We start from the raw sequence: 22231 nt of genomic DNA on the forward strand, positions 1-22231 counted from the left end.
AAAAAAAATTGTAAAAATAAAAAATAAAAGGTAAAATAAGAAAAAAAAACCCCACTTTTTTAAACGTGCCCCATCCTGACGGGCTCGCGTGCAGAAGCGAACGCATACGTGAGTAGAGCCCGCATATGAAAACGGTGGTCAAACCGCACGTGAGGTATCGCCGTGACCGGTAGAGTGAGAACAATAATTCTAGCTCTAGATCTCCTCTATAACGCAAAACATGCAACCTGTAGGATTTTTTAAACGTCGCCTATGGAAATTTTTAAGGGTGAAAGTTTGTCGCCATTCCACGAGCGAGCGCAATTTTGAAGCGAAACATGTTGGGTATCAGTTTACTTGGCGTAACATTATTTTTCACAATATAAAAAAAAATTGGGCTAACTTCACTGTTGTCTTATTTTTTAATTAAAAAAAGCGTATCTTTTCCAAAAAAAGTGCGCTTGTAAGACTGCTGCACAAATACGTACGGTGTGACAGAAAGTATTGCAACGACCGCCATTTTATTCTCTAGGGTGTTTGGAAAAAAAATGTATAATGTTTGGGGGGTTCTAAGTAACTTTCTAGCAAAAAAAAATGTTTTTAACTTGTAAACAACACATCTAAAAAAAGAGGCTCGGTCCTTAAGTGATTAAACACAGAGAAATGACACAAGTGTGAAGGACAATAATCTGCCATCCTCCAATAAACAGCAGCCAGGTCACAGGGATCTCTGCAGCCCCGAGAGTAGTTCGAAGCCTCCTGTTTCCGTCCTCCTGCTCTCAGTATTTCTCGGAGAAGTTTTTAGGAAGCGGAAGTAAAACAAATGAGCGCTCTCGGGCTCCCAGCACATCCTCCTGCAGCCTGTGTACAGTACAGAGTACAGTACAGTGTACACCCAGCTCCCAGCAACCAGCGCTTCCTCTCCAGCCCCGCCCATCATCCAATGGTGGCTCTGGGGGAATCCCTGCCTGTAGTGACTCCGCCCCCCCGGCCCGGTCCAGCTCTGTCTCCGCCCAGTCCGGGTTACGTGGCAGCGCTGCCGTCAGCAGCAAATCGGCGGCGGACATATTACACCGGCCTGTGTGCGGGGAGCGGAGTGAGTGAGTGAGAGGGCCCCAGCCTCTGTTCCTGTACTAGACGGACATTGTGCAGGTGAGTGCATCCTCTGTGATAGTACATAGGAGTCAGTACAGCTAGGTGTGTCACTCATCTCTCCTCCAGCTACACATTCCTCACACCCTGCACAGCACCGACATGGACGATCACACCATGCATTCCATTTTATATGGAGATAGGAAGGGGCACATACACTGGGGAGATATCCACTCACTTCCCCTCAATGTGTTGTCACCCACACAGGAAGTCAGCTGAAAGCTGCAACAGGGGCTCAGCTATACATGACTATTGTTTCCCTGTGGTCACTGGGACAGGAAGTCAGGGGAATTACATGTAGGGGACTAGAGCTAGAAAGTCTGAATTGTGAATTATTGAGATCATGTACTACTGAGATCTATACAGCATTAGAGTGCAAAAAACAAATAATAATAATAAATGCACCCATATTGAATAAATGTGAACTCCAGACACAAGAATTCATATTCCCGTATATTCCTCAATAGCCGCAAAGGATAGAAATTAATTTTCTGTGCACCAAACCCAGATATGACTTTGTACATTGTAAAGCGCTGCATAAACTGTTGGCGCTATATATATATAAAAAAAAAATAAAATAAAAATAATAGTAGCAGTGACATCACCACTGGGTTGAACAGGGCTGTGGGAGGGGCTCAGCAGGCTCCACCCACTACAGGCTGTCTACAGAGAACTAGAGGAGGGGGTGGATACAAGACCAGTCACCCTGCACAAGGTGAGTGAGCAGCAGTGAGCGGTCTTTATTACAGGATCTCCGGTACAGATGCAGCTACGTTTCGCACTGAATTACTGCACAGATCTGGAGGAAATACACAAAGCGCACCAAGAGCCAAGGAAAAATAAACTCAGATGCTTGCTCATCCCAGTTCCATGTGCATTTATTATTTTATTGAATTTGAGCCTGCAAAGCATTGTAGCTGGGATTGTGGGTGCAATGCTCCTGTAGATTCGTCCTCCCAGGTACAGACCTTCAGTTTACAGGGATGGAGGAAAATCAAGGCTGGCATCACTGCACTTGTGCTTCATTGAGAACTAAAAGGCCCCGCGCCATGGTGGCTAATCTAAATGTGACAGGTGCTGGCGAGGAGAAGAACCCTCAGATTAGGGGGGGGGGGTTCTGCAGCCTGATTGTGTATCCTAAATACGGGAGTAACCTTTTCATGGTGAGAAAGATGAACATATATTTTATGCCAGCCATGGTCTGATTTTCTGTTGTTCCAACCTGAGGCTGAAAGAGACCAGATCACCCAGTTCCATCATCCATGATAACTGTGAGAATGGAGGGATCTCCACTGCCTGGCATTGTGTTCAAGTATCCTGTGGCCCGCTGAATACAATATCATTGATGAACTGTGACTGTATGTAGTAGGATCCAGTCACTGTTTGGTCAATGATATTCAACCCGGCTCAGTTAATTATTAAATCCATTTGTCAAGCTAGGTGGTGATTGCAGGTTCCCCCTCCCCACTGCTCAAATTTGGGCCAATTCAGCAAGAATCAGATGACATTCTAACCATCTATGGCCAATTTACGTCGCACTAAACTCTAGTTTTAGACCCCTTTCACACGGGGAGGTTTGCAGGCGCTATTGCGCTAAAAATAGCGCCTGCAGGCCGACCTGAAACAGCCGCTGCTGTGTCTCCACAGGGCTTTCACACTGGAGCAGTGCGCTGGCAGGATGGTAAAAAAAGTCCTGCTAGCAGCATCTTTGGAGTGGTGTGTGTGTGTGTATACCGCTCCTGCCCATTGAAATCAATGGGCCACCTTGGCTATACCGCCAGCAAAATGCCTCTGCAGAGGTGTTTTGCGGTGGTTTTTAACCCTTTCTCGGCCGTTAGCGGGGGTAAAATCGCCCCGCCCGCTAGCGGACGAATATCGTCGCTAAAACAACGGTAAAGCGCCGCTAAAAATAGCAGCGCTTTACCACTGACGCACCTCCCACCCCAGTGTAAAAGGGGCCTTAGAGTTCTAGTCTCTGCTCTCAGCCTCCTTCAAATCTCCAAAGTCTTTTTTTTCATTTACTGCTGGGATCGGACGTCCTGTTAGAGGGTGATTACATTCCTTCTCTATGGTCCTCTGTATGAAGGATGGTAGCCGCCCTTTATTGCTCTCTCCCGAGATGGATAATGGGATGTGTAGTGTGCCTAGAGCAGTGCACATGACTGCAACTAATATTTACTGCTAGTTCACTTCCCAGCAAATGGAAGTGAAGGAGAAAAGAAGAGGTTCAGGAGTTCACGGAGGATGTTACAAGGAAGCATAACTACACAGTAGAACAGATTACATGACATATAGATTACAGGGCCATTAAAGTGGTATTAAACCCAAAACCAAAAATGTAATATATCCACTTTAACCCCCTCCTGGCACTTTAAGAACTTCTAGATGCTGGGAGGCAGAGATGGGCATTCAGGTCATGTGACTAATGTGATTGGCTGTTACTGCGGTCACATGATCGATCTGGAGCTTTCAGCAAGTATGCATTGGGAGATTTCTGGTCCCCGCCAGTGACTGTGCTGGGAGCAAGCAGGGCACGTGCTCTCAGAACAGTTTTGCAGTGGAGCATGCAGAAGAGGAAAAGCCCAGAATGCTGGAAGGGGAGCCCAGAAGAGGAGGTTTGGAGTCGCTCTGTGCAATACCATTGCATAGAGCGGGTAGGTATACCACGTTTATTATTTTAAGAGAAATAAATAGGGGCCTTTACAACTGCTTTAAGGTTTATTAAAGTGATTTTTTTTCCTTCATTTTTATGTAACAATATTGAACTTCATTCAATTTTACGCTGCATTTTTACAAAACACACACCACTGCATTTGATTGAGGTGAATAGTGCAAATAGAAAACAATTAACGTGTGCCCTTCAATTGAGCCTGCTTTGATCTATGGTATGCAGATCAGTGTGGCTCTATGTTCATGGTGTGAATGAGCCTTTACATTGGTGAAGGGTGGTGTATGAACGGCAACCTAAAAAACTTTCAAGTATAAAGGGGGAATTTGGCAGAAACTTCTGGCCCCCACCTATGCAGTGACTGATACGGTGTGCTCATATGAAGACCAGCATTCATGGCAGGGGATGATTTTACCCACTGTGCCCCAATAATAGAAGCCACTAGATCAGGGATTTGCAATTAGCGGACCTCCAGCTATTGCAGAACTACAAGTCCCATGAGGCATAGCAAGACTCTGACAGCCACAAGCATGACACCCAGAGGCAGAGGCATGATGGGACTTGTAGTTTTGCAACAGCTGGAGGTCCACTAATTGCATATCCCTGCACTAGATGATCTACTATATCCAGAGCCCATATGAAAAACGTCAAATAGATTTTTTAAGGCCCTAATTCAGTACTGTAAAAGTATGTGATGATAATTAAGCATGCCATCTGCTTACCCATGATGTTAGCTTGTTCTTGTTCTACTTCTATGATTTCAGTTGTTTTGTCCATAATAGAGGCTAATATATTTACAGCTATACTGTAGTTTACATTAGACTATAGCTTGTATATAATTTAAGTTATTGTATGCTGTACAAAAAATATAATTATTAAACTGTTTAGTAAACTATTTTTACTACAGTGCCCCGTCACTGAAAATGATGGAAGAGAGTGGCATTGAGACAACACCTCCCGGTACCCCACCCCCCAGTACCTTGGGGACATCGATTGGTATTGCTACACCTGTGGCCACCCCAGTTCCACCAGGTAGGATTTGTTGCTTGGAGATGTAGTTGATTACTCTGGCTGCTCCTGTATCGGGGCTAAGAGGTATAGCCTAGAGCTCCAAGACAGGCTAGTGGCTGGAAAACATGGCTGCTGCAGAAAATGTTTACATGAATTTTTATGACCCTGAGGACAGATGTGATGGAGAAATTGCCCCTGTAGATACACAGATGGCCATCTGACAGAGGCTCAAACTTTTACAGCTTTGTCCAAAAAGAAATTAGTTTTGGCTGGAGTTGGGCTTTAAAATGGAACAATTTTTTTTTTTTTTTTTTTTCACCAAAACTCTTGGAAATTGCAAGTTAAAACTGGTGCATGCATTTATCATTGCAAACCTTTGTGTCTTGTGATTTTTTTTTTTTCAGAAGTGGCTGTGTAGGCAAAGCAATGGGACCTGGGAATCTTTATGACCCATTGGCTTCTCTGCTAGCTGCTTGGCTTAGAGGTCATAGGCTTTAGAGCCAACCCTTGTAATATGTCACATGTAAGGGACAGACCACATCACTGCATAGAACAATGTGGCCCTGTAGAACATAGAACAATGTGGACAAACAGTCCTGTCCCATTTTTCTTTTTTATCGTTTGATTTAGAGCTGGATTTAGGAAAACAAGTAACAATAAGTGGCAACAATAAGTGGCTGATAGATAAGTAGGAGAAAGGGAGAGGATTGTCCTATTGCACTCATATTTTCTTACAGTGTACAAAAGTGTGAACTACAAATGTGTTGAAAATAACTATTTGTTTCTGTTCTTTATTTCCAGTTTTATCGAGTCCTTTGGCTGGTCCATCCTTTCCACCTTCTCAGTCTTTCACTCCTCCTACCTTCTCTTCCCCTCTTCCACCATCCTCTGTTCCTCCAATGAGAACCTCTGCTCCTCTGCCATTTGCAAGTCCACCTCCTGCCCCAGGGGTACTATCTGCTCCTCTCCACACATCTGCACCTGCAGTGTTCAGCAGTCCTTTGCCATCATTCTCCTCTCCTTCTTCTTTTCCACCTCCTCCTCTCAGCTCTACCCCTGCTCCAGGCTTAGCGGCACCACCACCTATGGGTCCTCCTGTCACGGGATTTTCAATGTCTTCTACCTACGATATCACAAAGGGTCATGCTGGACGAGCACCACAAACACCCTTGATGCCAACCTATTCTACACCCCCTGTCACAGGTTGTGTTCTTTCACATTTCTTCCTTTCTCCTCCCAAGTAACAGGCTCCTATGTTGTTTCTGATTATTATTATTTTTTATCAAAGTAAGAAAACATACAGCTTTGCTGTGAATATATGGTTTCCTATCACTGAAATATAAATGTGGCTTATTTTATCATGCCACTTTTATCAGTGTGCATGAAATAACACTATTCTATCCACTGTGCTGTTAAATCAGTCACATAGCTGTGTTATTGTCTATCATACGTTTGAATTTATTTGGTTACTATGGGGCAGCATAGACAACTGTTTCAGGGATATTGATATGAAGCTCAGTGTTTAACCGAATATTTATATTTTAAAATATCATGCTTCACACTTGGATAAGATCTTTATTTATATGCACCTGGTTCTGGCTATATTTTGTAATTCTTCTGTTTTTTTTTTTTTTGTTTTCGTAAAATGTACTTCTTAAAGGACTCGGATGGCTCGGTTCTCACTCCTCCCCGAGAGGAGAGCGGCTGACTGTCAGTCAGCCGCTCTCCTCTCTACTCCTCCACACTCATTGGAGTGCTGAGCTGTGGAGGGGCGGTAGCGGCTGTCTCAGCAGCTCACTGAGACTCCCATCAGTCAAGGCAGCTGGCGGATCCAGACTTTGGAAGTCGGGATGACGCGCTGCCTCGACTGATCTGGTGAAGTCAGCAGAGAGCGGACTTCACACCGCTCTCTGCTGAAACCGGGTCACAGGAGTGCAAAACGAATTGCACTTCTGTGACCCATAGGAGAAGCCCAGCCTAAAAAGCTCAGGCTGGGCTTCTTTTTAAGTGCAGGTTAGGAAATGAGACTGAGGCATTTTTCAGGCGTTTTAGCGCTAGAAATAGCCTCTAGCGCATGCCTGAAAACCGCCTCCCATTAATTTCAGTGTGACTTTTCACATTGGGGTGGTGCGCCTGTGGGACGTTCTAAAAAGTCCTGCAAGCAGCATCTTTGGGGCGGATGGTATTTATACACCGCTCCCAAAACTCCCTGCCCATTGAAATGAATGGGCAGCGCTGCTGAGGCGCCTGCAAAGCGCTTCGGCAGCGCTGCAACATGGGCACTTTTTAACCCCTTTGGGGGTTAAAAGCGTCCCGCTAAAACGGCGGTAAAGCACCGAAGTTCTTTTAGTGGTAAAGCGGCGCTTTACCACTAGCGCAGAGCGGCTGCAGTGTGAAAGTAGCCTTACTCTTCTAGGTAAAGTAGCTACTTAGCATGGAGTAAATGAATAAACAAAAATTGGTACACAAGGTCTACACCCTACAAACTCCACTGTATCACCCATGTGTTCTTCAAATATGGCAAATGGCAGTATGAGCTCTTATGAATTTCAAGATGCTCCCAGCAGTTTCTCAAAAGTAAAATACTCTTTGGGAAAGCATTGAGAGCTGTGCAAAATGCTCTTGTCTGCTGCATGTAAATAAAGGTTTCCTGTATCCCAATCATGTGAAAATCCTTTTTATAATTTTTGAAAATGGTTAGCTGTGCAGAAAAAATATATTTTAAAGGTAATGACTGTAATCGTTGGTGGACAATTGTTTTTCATTTATTTATTTTTTTTATTTTTTTGAACTAAGCCTACATATATAATGTAAAGCAGTTATAGAAGTGTGTGTGTGTGTGTGTGTGTGTGTGTGTGTCTTAATAATCTTATTCCCACAAGGCAGAGCATCAGGTGCTGTCAGAAATCACAGTACCAAACCATTCTAGTCATGCTGAAAGTACACAATTATCATTATGGAACCAGATGTATCACTGCCTATTCATAACAAACAAACTAGAGATGGATTAGTATAAATACAGTTATAGAAATGTTGCTGTATGTCTGGACAAGAAAAAGAAAACATTCAGTACATCTCTGTAATACATGCTCACCCCCCTGTGTTTCGTCTTATCGATATTGCCGGGAATTTGGTTGGCTCCTAACTTTCTGGTTGAGCCGACTTTTTGCCGCAGCTTCTTTTTGGTGTGTGTGTGTGTGTCTCTATATATATATCTAGTGAATCTAATATATATATTATATATTCACATCAGTCCCTGCCCTCAAGGAGCTTACAATCTAAGGCCCCCGATTCAAATTCGTACATATATTAGGGCCAGTTTACCTACCAGCATGTCTTTGGAGTGTGGGAGAAAGCCAGAGTACCCGGAGGAAACCCACACAGGCACAGGGAGAACATGTAAACTAATAGCAGGTAGTGCCATGGTTTGGATTTGAACAGATGACCCTAATACTGCTAGGCAGAAAAGATAACCACTTGGGCACTGTTTATATATTCACTTTATATTGGACCAAGAGCCATTTACAAGGTTAGGGTCACACTAGTCTGCACATTACTACTGTGCAAGCTCCAGCGTTTTAGCGCATCACATTGTCAACTTTAGTTAAAGTGTGTTATTCATGTCTACACATAGTAGTGTATTGTGGTGCAGACAAATGTAGATATGCTGCGTTTTTCCACACCGTACATCACACTTTTTAAAATTCAAATATGATTGAGGATATACTGTATATCTTTAGGTAGCTCAGTTGGTAACTTTAAGGTAGCTTATTTGTGACCAATGCCTTGTGTCAACGGGCAAATGCAGCTTATTTATAATCTGTTTCTGACACTTCGGATAATTCAGTGATGTTAGTGCATTTGCTGTACAGTTAACTTCCTTTTGATCCATTTCAAGCTGCTTTTGTATGCCATAGACAAAGTAGAAGCATGTATTCTGAACAATTCTGTCCCCTTTTAAGTTTTTCTGTCCCCTTCAGGTCCCCTTTTAAGTTTTTAATGTGCTATATAGGGTAACCACACACGCACCACACGCACCACACACATCACACACATCACACACATCACACGTGGACCTGTCTGGGAACCACCTACTTTGGGTATGAGGGAACATGACACTCATTCTGCCTCCCCACAGTACGGTGATTAATGCCTGTTTATCCAGATGTTATATGGAACCTTGCTCTGAGTCTCGGTTCACACTTGTGCACTCTGCGAGATTGCATGTGATTCGCACTGCAGTGAAAATCACATTCTATGTCCGTGCGATGCAATTTCAGCCATACAGATAGTATGGCTGATATCGCATTCAGACCAAACTCGCACAGGACCCTTTTTTGGTCCACACCAGAATCAGATCGCATGGGTGCTCACATGTTGGGAGGAGGTTCTAATGGCAGCCTGCATATGTATAATGCATTTTTGTTTTAACCCATCAGTCTCCATTTCATTGGTCAGTGTTGAAGACCATCTATATTAGGAAAATGATTTCAGTGTGTCGCTGTGATCCTACAACCTGAGAGCTGAGTTAGCCTTATGCTTCTTTGTGATCGCACAATCTGTAGATCTGGCAGATCTGACATCTATGACATGCGAGAATTTGGTGGGTTACAAATTGAATAGATTGGTTTGATAGACCCTCACATCACATAGTTTTGGAACATACAAAGGAGAATGTAGGCAATCATATTTTAACATGGCTAGCTTAGGATGTGGAACGCATGTTTCTAATACGTTTTCTCTGTATTGTAGTTCTGCCAAATCCTGTTATACAACATGGTGCTAGTACTGCAGGATCATCCATTACCTTTCCAGAGGAGCCTGATGATCCCCGTGTGCACACACCACTTAATGAAGGACCTACTGGTGGGATATGGGGCTTTATTAAGGTGAGAAATAATACATTGGAAAAAGACGAAAAAAAAACTTTTTTTTGTTTTATAGAACACATGTATGCATGTATAAATGTACTTTTTTTGTGTGTCTTGTTTATGTAAAATTCAAAGTAGGCAAATCATTTCCCATAGTCCAGAGGTAATAAATGATACATACTTGCGTGTTTACTAGCTATTTCAAAGGGCCCGTTTAAAAGAAAAGCATGGTTTTTGTTTTGTTTTTTTCTTCACAATCATACTTACCTAGGTGGATGCAGCATCGGTCCCCCACTGGCTCAAAGACTGAGAACTGAGCGATCAAACGCTGCCGATCGCTCAGAGCTTCCTAAGCAGAGAGCTTGTGACTGTCAGTTACTGCTGTCTGCTCTGCCACCCCCTCGCTCACTGGAGTATTGGGCTGTGGAGGTGGCGGGAGCAGCCAGCTCAGGCTTTCAGCAGCTGTCCAGGCATGTGGGCAGATGCCGTCTTCATTCATCTTGCCTGAACCTGGTCTGGCTCTGTGACGTCAGCCGACAGCGGCCCACTGTTGGCTGAAAATGGGTCACGGGTGTGCAGAACGAACTGTGATCCACACGAGAAGTACAGCCAAATGAGCTTTGGCTGTACTTCTCCTTTTAACACCTATTAAGACAAAATATATAGGTGGTGTATTATTTTATGCTGCAATACAATAATCAGGCTCCAGTCCATGTTATGGTTTTATACATGAATAAGACTGAATCGAATATACAAATTTTATATACAGTCAGTGCAGAATAGGAGCACCTTACTTGGGATCCTGAAACTGCAGCATATATTAAATTTGTGTGAAGCACCACTTTCTACAATTTTATTGAGACAACCTCCTGCCTGACTCGCCACAATCACATTTTTCTCCCCTACTTGTATGATACCATTTGTACATATTGCCACTTCTATCCTCTGCTCTAGTCCTGCCCACACATGATGCATAGGGGTAGCCAGAAAAGGGAAATTCCTGTACATGTTTACCTGAAATTTGGTATCCACAGTTACCAGCATACTATCTAGTGCTGCTTGGCATCTGAGTTTAAATGGCCTAGGCATCTTATTCTATCCTTACCAAGCCACCCAAGGAAGTGGTGACCACACTGCATAGGCAAAAGCAATGCGGCATATTTATAAAGCAATGAATATGACTGTTGCCAGACATTCACTGCTGGTGACTTAAAGTGATACTAAAGTCTTTTTTTTTTATTTTTATAGGGAAAAAAAAAAGTCATATCGATCCTGTCCTTCTGGGGTCGCTCTTCGGCTCTCCTGACCCTTCCCTCCTGACGAGTGCCCCCACAGCAAGCTGCCTGCTATGGGGGCACCCGAGCGGAGCCCTAATTCAGACATGGAGCCTCGGCTAGGCCCCGTTCCCTCTCTCCTCATTGGCTCACTGACTTTGTCAGCAGCAGGAGCCAATGGCGCTCTGCTGTCTCAGCCAATGAGGAGGAAAGTCCCGGGCAGCCGAGTCTCTCCTGGAACATCGCTGGACAGAGATGTGCTCAGGTAAGCATTAAGGGGTCTGAGGGGGGGCTGCTGCACACAGAGGGCTTTTCTTTATCGTACATCATGGGACACAGAGCCTTAAGTAATTACTTAATGGGTTATAGCCTACCGTCAGATGTTGACACCGGTAAACCCTAATTAAGGCAGTTTACTCCCGTAGACAATACACAGATGTTTAAAGATCCAACAGACTTAGATAAATATATCAAGACAATTTGTGCTGAGAAAAGTATCTTTTTACCAGTCAAAAGAAAATATAAACGCCCTGCATTTGAACGGACTCTTTCCCCTGCTCCAGGGGCTTCCGCCTCAAGGCAGTGGCGATGGCCTCCGCCGTTAGACTCTAGAGGAAGGACTCGGGGTCAGACGCAGGCTCAAAAGAAGCCCTGGGGTAGGAAATCTGCAAAACAGAATCCTAAAGCCTCATCATGAAGAGGCAACCCCCCCTCACCAAGGTGGGGGGAAGACTTCTGCAATTTTCAGAAGTCTGCAAAAAGGAAATTCAGGACAGAGGGGTCATTTCCACGATAACGTTGGGGTACAAGCTGGAATTACGGGACATTCCACCATCTTGCTTCTTGAGGTCAAGTGTTCCCAAAGACCCAGAAAAAAAACAGTCTCTGTTTCAGGCACTAGACCGATTAATATCTCAAGGGGTGATCATACAGATACCCACAAAAGAGCAAGGTCTGGGATTTTATTCAAACCTTTTTATGGCACGTGGAGATGTCAGACCCATTCTAGATCTAAGAAAGCTAAATCAATTCCTGAAGATCCGCTCCTTTCACATGGAGACAATCAGGTCGGTAGTTTCTATCCTTCTAGGAAGAGAACGTCTGGCATCAATCGACATCAGGGATGCATATCTGCATGTCCCTATATTTCTGGCTCATCAAAAGTTTCTACGGTTCGCGTTACAACAGCAGCATTTTCAATTTGTAGCCCTGCCCTTCGGGCTAGCCACAACACCTCGGGTGTTCACCAAGGTGCTGGCCCCACCTCTAGCCGGGTTAAGGGCACAGGGCATAACAATCGTAGTGTACCTAGACGATCTATTACTTATAGATAAATCAGCAACTAGTCTGGAGCAAAGCGTACGCACTACAACCAACTATCTGAAAAGTTTGGGTTGGATTCTCAACCTAGAGAAATCTTCCTTAATATCGCTAAGAGGGCTGGATTACTTGGGTCTGATCATAGATACAGATCAGGAAAGGGTGTTCTTGCCTCAGGCAAAAATCAACTCCATAGGAGAACTGGTGCGGAGGGTCAGGTCAAATGGCAATCCCTCCATTCGCCTCTGCATGAGGTTGCTAGAAACCATGGTAGCTTCATTCAAAGCAGTTCCCTATGCCCAGTTCGATTCAATTCTGTTGCAAAACAGCATCCTGTCTGCTTGGAACGAAACAATTCAAGCTTTAGACTTGCCAATGCTGATGTCCCCAAGAGTGGCCCAAAGCCTCACTTGGTTATTAACCCAGAATCTTCTGAAGGGAAGATCCTTCAGACCAGTCATCTGGAAAGTGGTAACGATGGATGCCAGCCTTTCAGGCTGGGGAGCAGTACTAGAAAAGACAACTGTCCAAGGACACCGAAAGAAGCTTGCCCATCAATATCCTAGAGATTCGGGCAGTACGCCTGGCTCTAAAGGCCTGGACTTTCAGGTTACGGGATTGTCCTATTAGGATTCGATCCGACAATGCCACAGCTGTGGCCTTTATCGATCAATAAGGGGGCACCAAAAGTCTCTCAGCGCAGAGAGGTGAACCATATTCTAACTTGGGCAGAAAGGAATGTTCCATGCCTTTCTGCAATCTTCATTCCAGGAGTAGAGAATTGGCAGGCAGACTACTTAAGTCGCCAGCAGTTATTCCCAGGGGAATGGTCTCTTCACTCCGACATATTTCGGGCTGTTTTGTCAAAGATGGGGGACTCTGGACGTGGATCTCCTACCATCCAGGTTCAACATGAAGTTGGTCAACTTTGTGGCCAGAACAAGGGATCCATTCGCATGCGGAATGGATGCGTTAGTGACCCCATGGAATCAGTTTTCACTGATCTATGCATTTCCCCCCTATTCAGTTGCTACCTCGACTTCTTCTTTGCAGGATCAAGCTGGAAAGAAAGCAGACAATTCTGTTAGCACCAGCATGGCCCAGAAGGTCATGGTACGCAGAAATCGTAAAGATGGCAGTGGAGGGCCCATGGTCCCTCCCACTACGGCCAGATCTGCTCTCTCAGGGACCGATATTCCATCCTTCCTTACGGTCTCTAAATTTAAGGGCTTGGCTATTGAAACCCACATTCTAAAGAGACTTGGGCTTTCCGGGTCAGATACCTCTACCCTGATTAATGCCAGGAAGCCAGCTTCCAAAACTATATATATTATAGAGTCTGGAAGACTTACGTTTTCTGGTGTGAATCCAAGGGTTGGCACCCTCGGAGATATATCATAGGCAGAATTCGTGCCTTTCTACAATTAGGGGTAGACATGAAATTGGCCTTAAGTACTATTAAAGGCCAAGTCTCAGCTCGGTCTTATTTCAAAGACCACTTGCTACTCATTCTTTAGTCCGGGGCTTTAGATAAGGGGTGACGCGGCTTAATCCGCCCGTCAAACCTCCCTTGAACCTTTGGGACTTAAACTTAGTTTTGTCTGTGTTACAAAAACAGCCATTTGAACCAATACAACAGATTCCCCTAGTCCTTCTGACAAGGAAGTTTATTATTTTTGGTTGCTATATCCTCAACAAGGAGGGTTTCAGAATTGGCTGCTCTTTTTTGTAACAAGCCATATTTGATTTTTCATGAGGACAGAGTGGTGTTACGCCCTCGTCCAGGCTTTTTGCCAAAAGTCATTTCAGGTTTTCACCTGAACCAGGATATTGTCCTGCCATAATTTTTTCCAAAACCATGTTCCAGGGAAGAAAAGGCACTACATTGTCTTGGTGTAGTGAGAGCAGTGAAAATCTGTTTAAAGAAAACTGCTCAGATTCCTAAGACTAATGTCTTATTTATTCTGCCGTAGGGTCCTAAGCAGGGACAGGCAGCGTTGAAATCCACTGTTGCTAAGTGGATTCGGCAAGTGATAATTCAAACTTATGATTTAAAGGGTAAAATTCCCCCGTTTCAAGTTGAGGCGCATTCTACCAGGCCAGTTAGTGCTTCTTGGGCAGTGTGTCATCAGACCTCCATGGCTTAGATCTGTAAGGCCACAACTTGGTCTTCAGTGCATACGTTCACAAAATTTTATCTGGCGGATGTAAAGAGGTATGAGTATATCACCTTCGAGCACAGTGTGCTGCAAGCAGCAGTATAAATCCTCAAGTCTGGGTGTACCCTGCGGGTTGTTTTCTCCCACCCCTCTTGTGGCATTGCTATGGGACATCCCATTAAGTAATTACTTAAAGCGGGGTTCCACCCAAATTTTGAACATTATCTCTATGCATTCTCTTCCTTGCCTAGATGCTGACATGCTGTGTAAAAAAATTTAAATCGCCGTAATTACCTTTTTTTTTTTTTTTTTTTTTTTTTTTTTTTTTTTTTTTCTAATCTTCTTAGCACTTCCTGGTTTTCCTCCCATGGGAGTAGGCATGTTTCTAGCTCCCACAGTCCCCTGGGAGCTAGTTTCAGGCTTCCCAGCGTGCATTGTGCAACAGCGTCATCTCAACATCTCAGTGAATGCTGGGAGCACAGCATTCACCGCATCCAGTAAAAATACATGCTTGTGGGCTTCAAATGCCCACAATGAAGATGGAAACTGCCTTCAGTGAATTTTATAAGTTATTCTTTACAACGAAATCGGACACAGGCGGACTTATTACACAGAACATGTGAGTAGATAATCGTGAGAAGAAAAGTTTGTGAATGAACTCCAAAAAAAAAAAAAACGATAGATAGGTGGACCCCCACTTTAAGACTCTGTGTCCCATGATGTACGATAAAGAAAATAGGATTTTTATAACCGCTTACCTGTAAAAATCCTTTTCTTGGAGTACATCATGGGACACACAGAGGTCCCTCCCCTCTTTTTTGGGATACAAGTATATTGCTTTGCTACAAAAACTGATGTGCTCCTTGAAGGAGGAGGGGTTCTATAGGGAGTGAACTTCCTCAATTAGGGTTTACCAGTGTCAACACCTGACGGTAGGCTATAACCCATTAGGTGAATACTTAAGGCTCTGTGTCCCATGATGTACTCCAAGAAAAGGATTTTTACAGGTAAGCTGTTATAAAGATCCTATTTTTATCTTAAAGCATGGAATGCATTAAGATAAAAAACCTTTTGCCTTTACAATCACTTTAATCTCTGTCTTTCAAAACACATGCACCTGGCAAATTCACTTTTCACTAAATTTACTACCTTTTTATAAATATGCCCCTATGCCTGTGCGATATGTAGTTTGCACTGAGAGGAAAAAAGCATAGTTTAGCTGGTTCTATTCTAAAAATAGGAATAAAGCCCTTAAAGGATAAGTTCACCTTTCGTAACACATTACACCCATGTTCATGTTACAAACGGACCGACCCCCACCCCACTCTGACAGCTAGCGGGGATCTCTCTCTCTCCCCCCCTCCCACCCCTTACCTGTCACAATTAAAAAAACAAACAAAAAAACTCTATATGGAAAACTACAAGTCCCGACATCCTTTGCAGCTGGTTGCTTGTAGTTTTTAACGAACTACCACGGCGCTCTGGAGCACTGTGGTGGTTCATTCATGCTTCCTGCCAGATACACTGACAGGTCTGCAGGAGACCTACATGTACTGAGTTATGGAGAACCGCTTCTGTTCTAGGAAGGTTCTATAATGATACCAACTCAAATCAAAACTAAAATCTGGTCTGATCATAAAATATAAACACTTGTAGTCCTAAAGGGACAATCACTTAGATGGATAGGACATGTCTGCTTACATTTTAGTGTGGTTATATTATTATTATTATGCCACCAATATGCATTATTTTTTTCACTAGCGTTATTGTCATTTTATTTATAATTTTATGTTTTGTGCAGGTATAATGAGGTGTTCTAATATGCTTTTCTGATTTACTATAGGGAGTGGCTGGCAATCCCATGGTGAAGTCTGTGCTGGATAAGACCAAACATTCAGTAGAGAGTGTTATCACCACCCTGGACCCTGGCATGGCTCCTTATATCCGTAAGTGAAGTTCAGCAAATGCAGACACATACGTGTGTGGGTGTGGTGTGGTGTGGTGTGTTTTTTTTTTTTTTTTTTTTTTCTTTCAGCATACAACCTGGAAATGCTGTTTTGTAGTCCAGTGCAGTTTAGGAACAGTAGGCCTCATTATTTTCGTGCTACGTTCATACTTTGTACATTGAACTATAGGCATTCAGAGACGTAAATCTGAAAACAGGAAACTTGTTTACATTGATTGTAAAGTCTGTTTGATTTTAAATAACAAACACGTCATACTTACCTCAGTTTTGCACAGGGCAGCTTGGATCTTCCTCTTCTCGGGTACCTTTTTGCTGCTCCTGGCCCATCCTTCCTGTCAAGTGCCCCCCACAGCAAGCAGCTTGCTATGGGGGAACCCGAGCAGAGTCACAGCTCCACGTGTCCATTCAGACACGGAGCCCCAATCCAGCCCCGCCCCCTCTCTCCCCTGATTGGCTAACTGACTTTGACAGCCACGGGAGCCAATGGCGCCACTGCTGTGTCTCAGCCAATCAAGGGGAGAGTCCCAGATGGCTAAGACACTCATGGACATCACTGAACAGAGATAGGGTAAGTAATTAGGGGGTTGCTGCGGAGGCTGCCACGCACAGGTTTTTTATCTTAATGCATAGAATGCATTAAGATAAAAAACCACCTGCCTTTTCAACTCCTTTAACGCGTGTGTGTGTGTGTGTGTGTGTTGTGTTGTGTTGTGTTTTTTTTTTTTTTTATACACTCCAGTGTTTAGCCTGTAGTGCGTTAGATACTAATGGCCTGTACACTCGATTTGAAAATCGTATGTCAAATACCACTTTCAAAGTGTTTGTACGATAATCTGATCACAGCATTCCATAGCCGATCACGACAGTTCATCCGATTTATTATCCAATCGGACAAGCGTGACATTTTTTCTGGTACTGTGATGAAGTCCGGACACCCTGTTGGGTATTTCCGCTAAGAAGCTGCTTCCCAAGTCCTGGAACACGAGACCAATCGATCAATGGCTATAGGAACCCCAAAGACCGGACAACACCAGGCTTGGAGTACACCAGAAAATGAACTGCTTTATTTTTCGAAACACACTGAATTTATACAGCAAACCATCAGATAAGGGCTACTCCTGTTATCTCAGACAAAGGTCACCTTACACGGTAGAGCTAGTCCTATTATCATAACAATGACCTCCTTAGACAGTCTGGCTCCCCGGACTAACTTGTATAAGAAGCCGCAAGCAATTAGTGACCATCTCTGGATAACTTCTAAGCTCTGGAACACATTATAACACAGAGTTCTCCAGGCCATGGTTCTCCTGCAGCCCAAAGTCCGTGACAGGTACAATACCAGATCGTACGATTTTCGTTTAATCAGTACAGTTGTTTAAAATACTAATACACTACAGCACATTGCATCACTTTTTTTATTTTGTTGTACGAGAATTTTCGTGAATTTAGTAACCTATTCAATTTCTACTTGTGACTAGCAAGCGAAAAAAGTTGGACGATCTGTCATCCGATTTTCAGATCGTGTGTATGGGGCCTTAGTAATAGCCCAAGTATTACATCTTGTGACTGATAGTCATGTGTACACATGGTAGGACTGCTGTTACAAGTGCTGGCATTAGAGGGCAGTGTTGCTGAGCTGATTGAGTCTGTATAGTGCACTGTGTTAATGGACAACTACTATCAAAACAAAGGCAAAGCAATGTTTCATGTTTGTATAGAATTCTTCTTGGGAAATCATGTTTGCATGTCTGCTTTAATGAAATGCTTACAGTATGTCCAGTGGTATGGTGTGTGTGTGTTTGTTTTTTGTTTTGTTTTTTGTGGGTTTTTTTTTTTTTTTTTTTAAATATGAACTTCATTACACACACTGTAAGCAAACAGTTTGAATTCTTCAATGTCACCTGCAACTAGAGTTGCCACCTCCATCCCGTTTAAACCCGAACACATATGAATTACACAGGTTCTGAGGCTAATTACATTCAGATAAGGCACCAATTGAGTTTAATTACCACCTTAATCAGCCACAGAACCTGTGTAATTAATATGTGTTCAGGTTTAGAGGGATGAGGTGGTATCCCTACCTGCAAGTGGGGTTATGCAGTTTGATGCAAAATTTTTGTATTATATTTTTATTCACCGGTAATGCAGAAATATGCATCATTGTCCATAGGTAGTAGTAAAATGCTAATTTTCTTAACAAGGTGCTAAATTAAAACCATTTTACTCCACAGATTTCAACTTTTTTTTTCTTCTCCTGCATGAAACTAATTGATTTCTATGGGAACACATGTTGGGTTAGGGAGGAAGACTGTGCTTTACTGTCTTGTTACTTCCTCGAAGGCCATCTATTAAGGGGAATTCATTACTGGCTGCTCTTTAGCTTTTTTTTTTTTTTTTCCCCCGCATGTGTTTTATAAGATAATAGCATTGTGGTTGTTGCAGACACTTGGTATAACCTGTGTGTCTTCTATCAGCTTTTTTTTTTTTAACACTTCCATTTTTGTGTAGGATCTGGAGGAGAGCTTGACCTAATAGTGACATCTAACAAAGAGGTGAAGGTTGCAGCTGTTCGTGATGCTTTTCAGGAGGTGTTTGGAATGGCTCTTGTAACAGGGGAAGATGGACAGTCAAATATTGCACCACAGCCTGTGGGATATGCTGCTGGGTTAAAGGTAAGTGCTAGATCTGTTCATTTCAGTCTGCATACATAAACAATAAATATATACTAAGGTAAAGCAGGGCTGAAAAGTTATTGCAAAATTTAAAAAACAGATGGATGTGTCTTGACTTTGAATTTGTTTAGATCACTCGTATCTTGGTGCCACCTGCACCCAGGACCATCTCTGGCTTATACTTGCCTGCTTCTAATTAAGGGAGATATTGCTGTCACAGCCACTTGTCATACTCTTCCCAGTTGGGTCTGTGCATATCCTTTTCACTTACATTCATCCCTGTAGATTTCAGAATCTGAACTAGTACCTGGGTGCACCATGGGAATGAATGGAGAGCGCAGAGTGTATGTGAAAGACTGTCTGGGATGATTTTGGCAAGTATCGGTGTGACTTTTACTGGATTAGAGACAGGTGAGCATAAGACTGAGAGGGTGGTGAGGGAGGAATACGTTACTGCAGTTGTGTGGGAACTATAAGGGCTAGTTTTACACTAGCCCTGCCCTCTGAAGAGTGATCTGAATTCAGATCGCTCTTCATAGGGAATTTGACAGGTGGTGGGGAGGCATTGTATCTCCTCACCACCTGCTTGAACTCCGCAATAGCATCAGTTTCATGGGTTGTGTTAAGCAGGCAGTATTGTTCACTGAATGCAGCAGTGGAGATACTTTTTGCCGTGCTACTATGCAAAGCATCGTGGCAGCAGCATAGGTACACACTTCCCTGCAGCCTTTTGCAGCTAAAGGAAGAGAGTTTGGGGACAGTAAAAGCACGGCTCAACGCTATGGTTTTACTAACCCCCAAATGCTAGTGTAAAATGTGTCAGGGCAATATTATGCATTTCTTGGTAGATAAAACTATTCCCATTTACAGTATGCTTTAGTGCTGTGCATTTTTCTTTTTTTGCATAGGTACCCTTGCTGGTTTGTTGCAAGCTTCAGTGGGGTTTTGTATTTTGTCATTACTACCCAGGAAGGTTCAGCTGCAGAATTAATAAGCACAATTTACTAACTAACATTTATAGGTAAAGTTGATCCACAGGAAAATCCGATTGCCTCTTGGGGGATCAGGAAGGATTTTTTTCCCCTGCTGTAGCAAATTGGAGCATGTTCTGCTGGGGTTTTTTGCCTTCCTCTGGATCTACTGTGGGTATAGAATTGGGTATATTGGATTGTAGGATATTTTTTTTTATTTTATTTTTTTATGGTTGAACTGGATGGACTTGTCTTTTTTTCAACCTAAAGACTAACTAACTATGTAATTTTATGTGGAAAATGAATTTGTAACAAAACCCTTTGCACCCACACAGGTGCACTTTTACATCATGGAATCCTACCCTCACTAAGCCTGCATCAGCATCTTTAGGTCTAGGAACAGAAACCGTTGCCTGATGATAGTTTGTGCCTTCAGTAATATGGCAGCCCCTCACAACTATGTTAGCTACAGTGTGGTGGGGAATAGTTAATAGTGTCTCTAGGCCAGAGATATGCAATTAGCGGACCTCCAGCTGTTGCAAAACTACAAGTCCTATCATGCCTCTGCGGGTCATGCTTGTGACTGTCAGTCTTGCTATGCCTCATGGGACTTGTAGTTCTGCAACAGCTGGAGGTCTGCTAATTGCATATACCTGCTCTAGCAAAAGAACAATCTGTAGAAAGTGTCCTAAAAGTGCTGTATCTTGTACTTGTTTGGCTGATATAGTTGTCTGGGTCTGCTCTACTATGAATTACTGTACCTTCTCACATCATTGTTTGTTGCTTGTATTGGTCTGATACAGAAAGAGCTTTATTCTTTTATTATTATTATTTAAGGTACTTCTATAGTGCCTTCAATTTACACAGCGCTTTACATATACATGGTACATTCACATCGGTCCCTACCCTCAATTTGCTTACAATCTAAGGTCCCTAACTCACATTCATATACTAGGGCCAATTTAGACAGGATCCAATTAACCTACCATCGTGTCTTTGGAGTGTGGGAGGAAACCAGAGTACCCAGAGGAAACCCACGCAGGCACAGGGAGAACATGCAAACTCCAGACAGGAGGTTGGGATTTGAACCAGTGACCCTTTTTACTGCTAGGCGAGAGTGCTACCCACTACACCACTGTGCCGCCCAGTAACCATTATATCTACAGTAGAGTTTGTTCATTTGAAAAACAGAGTTACTGGCTGGGTCACCAGTTGAAAATAAAAGGACAGAAACCTAAGAAAGAAAATCAATGTTTCTTTAAGTCTTTTCTTCTTTCTTGACGCTGTATTAAAAATGTGTATTTCAGCTTCTACATGGATACTGTAAAAGTGGTAGTTTGTGTGCTCTTTTTAGTTTTTGGATAGAGTGGGGAAAGGTTAGAACCTTTATTGGTAATAAATGCTAATTGAGGCACAAATCTAGGGATTTCCCCGCCGCTGTTTTCTGGGGACCGCATTTTACCAAATCGAAAGTCAGGGAAAATCTGCAACAGGAAAACAGACAACAGTAAAAAGCTGACAGCCTTCCCCCTACTTAACTGTAAATACAACTTTTGATGCTGTCTCTTTTGCTGTTTCATTCACTCCCCATCTAGTGTAGAGGTTGTCCCCAGTACTGGAGGTGAGGACCGATGGGTTTTAACTATGCCCTGGACTGCAATAAAACCCAGACAGGAGCTCTAATTCTTCCCTGCATCATCTAAAACAAAAATAAATTGGGGTATAGATACATTTGGTGTCTCATTGGATCTTAAATGGGTGATTGAGGTGCAGACTCTGCCAGGGTACTATTCATAAAAATGTAATTTCTACAGTAAACATTGTAGACCATGTGCTATGTTTGCTGTCATGTGGCTTGTTGCTGACATGTTTGTTTTTTTTATTAAAGTGGAACTTTACCCATAACAGCGTGGTAAGCAATGTTCTTTATCATGGAACATACATTCTAGAGCTGCACGATTCTGGCTAAAAGGAGAATCACAATTTTTTTGCTAAGAATAAAGCTCACGATTCTCAAGGCGTAACATCTTTCACATTATACAAAAAAATTGGGCAAACTTTACTGTTTAGGTTTTTTTTAATTCATTAAAGTGTATTTTTTTTCCCCAAAAAATTGCATTTGAAAAACCGCTGCGCAAATACAGTGTGACCTAAAATATTGCAACAACCACTGTTTTATTCTCTAGGG

General features: G+C 43.0%; 1 protein-coding gene across 1 annotated transcript in view; it reads left to right on the forward strand.

Annotated features, from left to right (window-relative positions):
• The first annotated feature begins 965 nt into the window (after positions 1 to 965).
• Positions 966 to 22231, forward strand: part of PRRC1 (proline rich coiled-coil 1) — a 38852-nt gene continuing 17586 nt past the window's right edge. Inside the window, exons 1-6 of the mRNA XM_073624972.1 lie at positions 966 to 1131; positions 4707 to 4831; positions 5612 to 6013; positions 9563 to 9699; positions 16278 to 16380; positions 18909 to 19072. Coding sequence (XP_073481073.1) covers positions 4723 to 4831; positions 5612 to 6013; positions 9563 to 9699; positions 16278 to 16380; positions 18909 to 19072 — 915 coding nt within the window. The 5' untranslated portion in view covers positions 966 to 1131; positions 4707 to 4722. The remainder of the gene's footprint in view (positions 1132 to 4706; positions 4832 to 5611; positions 6014 to 9562; positions 9700 to 16277; positions 16381 to 18908; positions 19073 to 22231) is intronic.

The sequence above is a fragment of the Aquarana catesbeiana genome, linkage group LG01, assembly GCF_042186555.1.
Source record: "Aquarana catesbeiana isolate 2022-GZ linkage group LG01, ASM4218655v1, whole genome shotgun sequence".
Taxonomy (NCBI): Eukaryota; Metazoa; Chordata; class Amphibia; order Anura; family Ranidae; genus Aquarana; species Aquarana catesbeiana.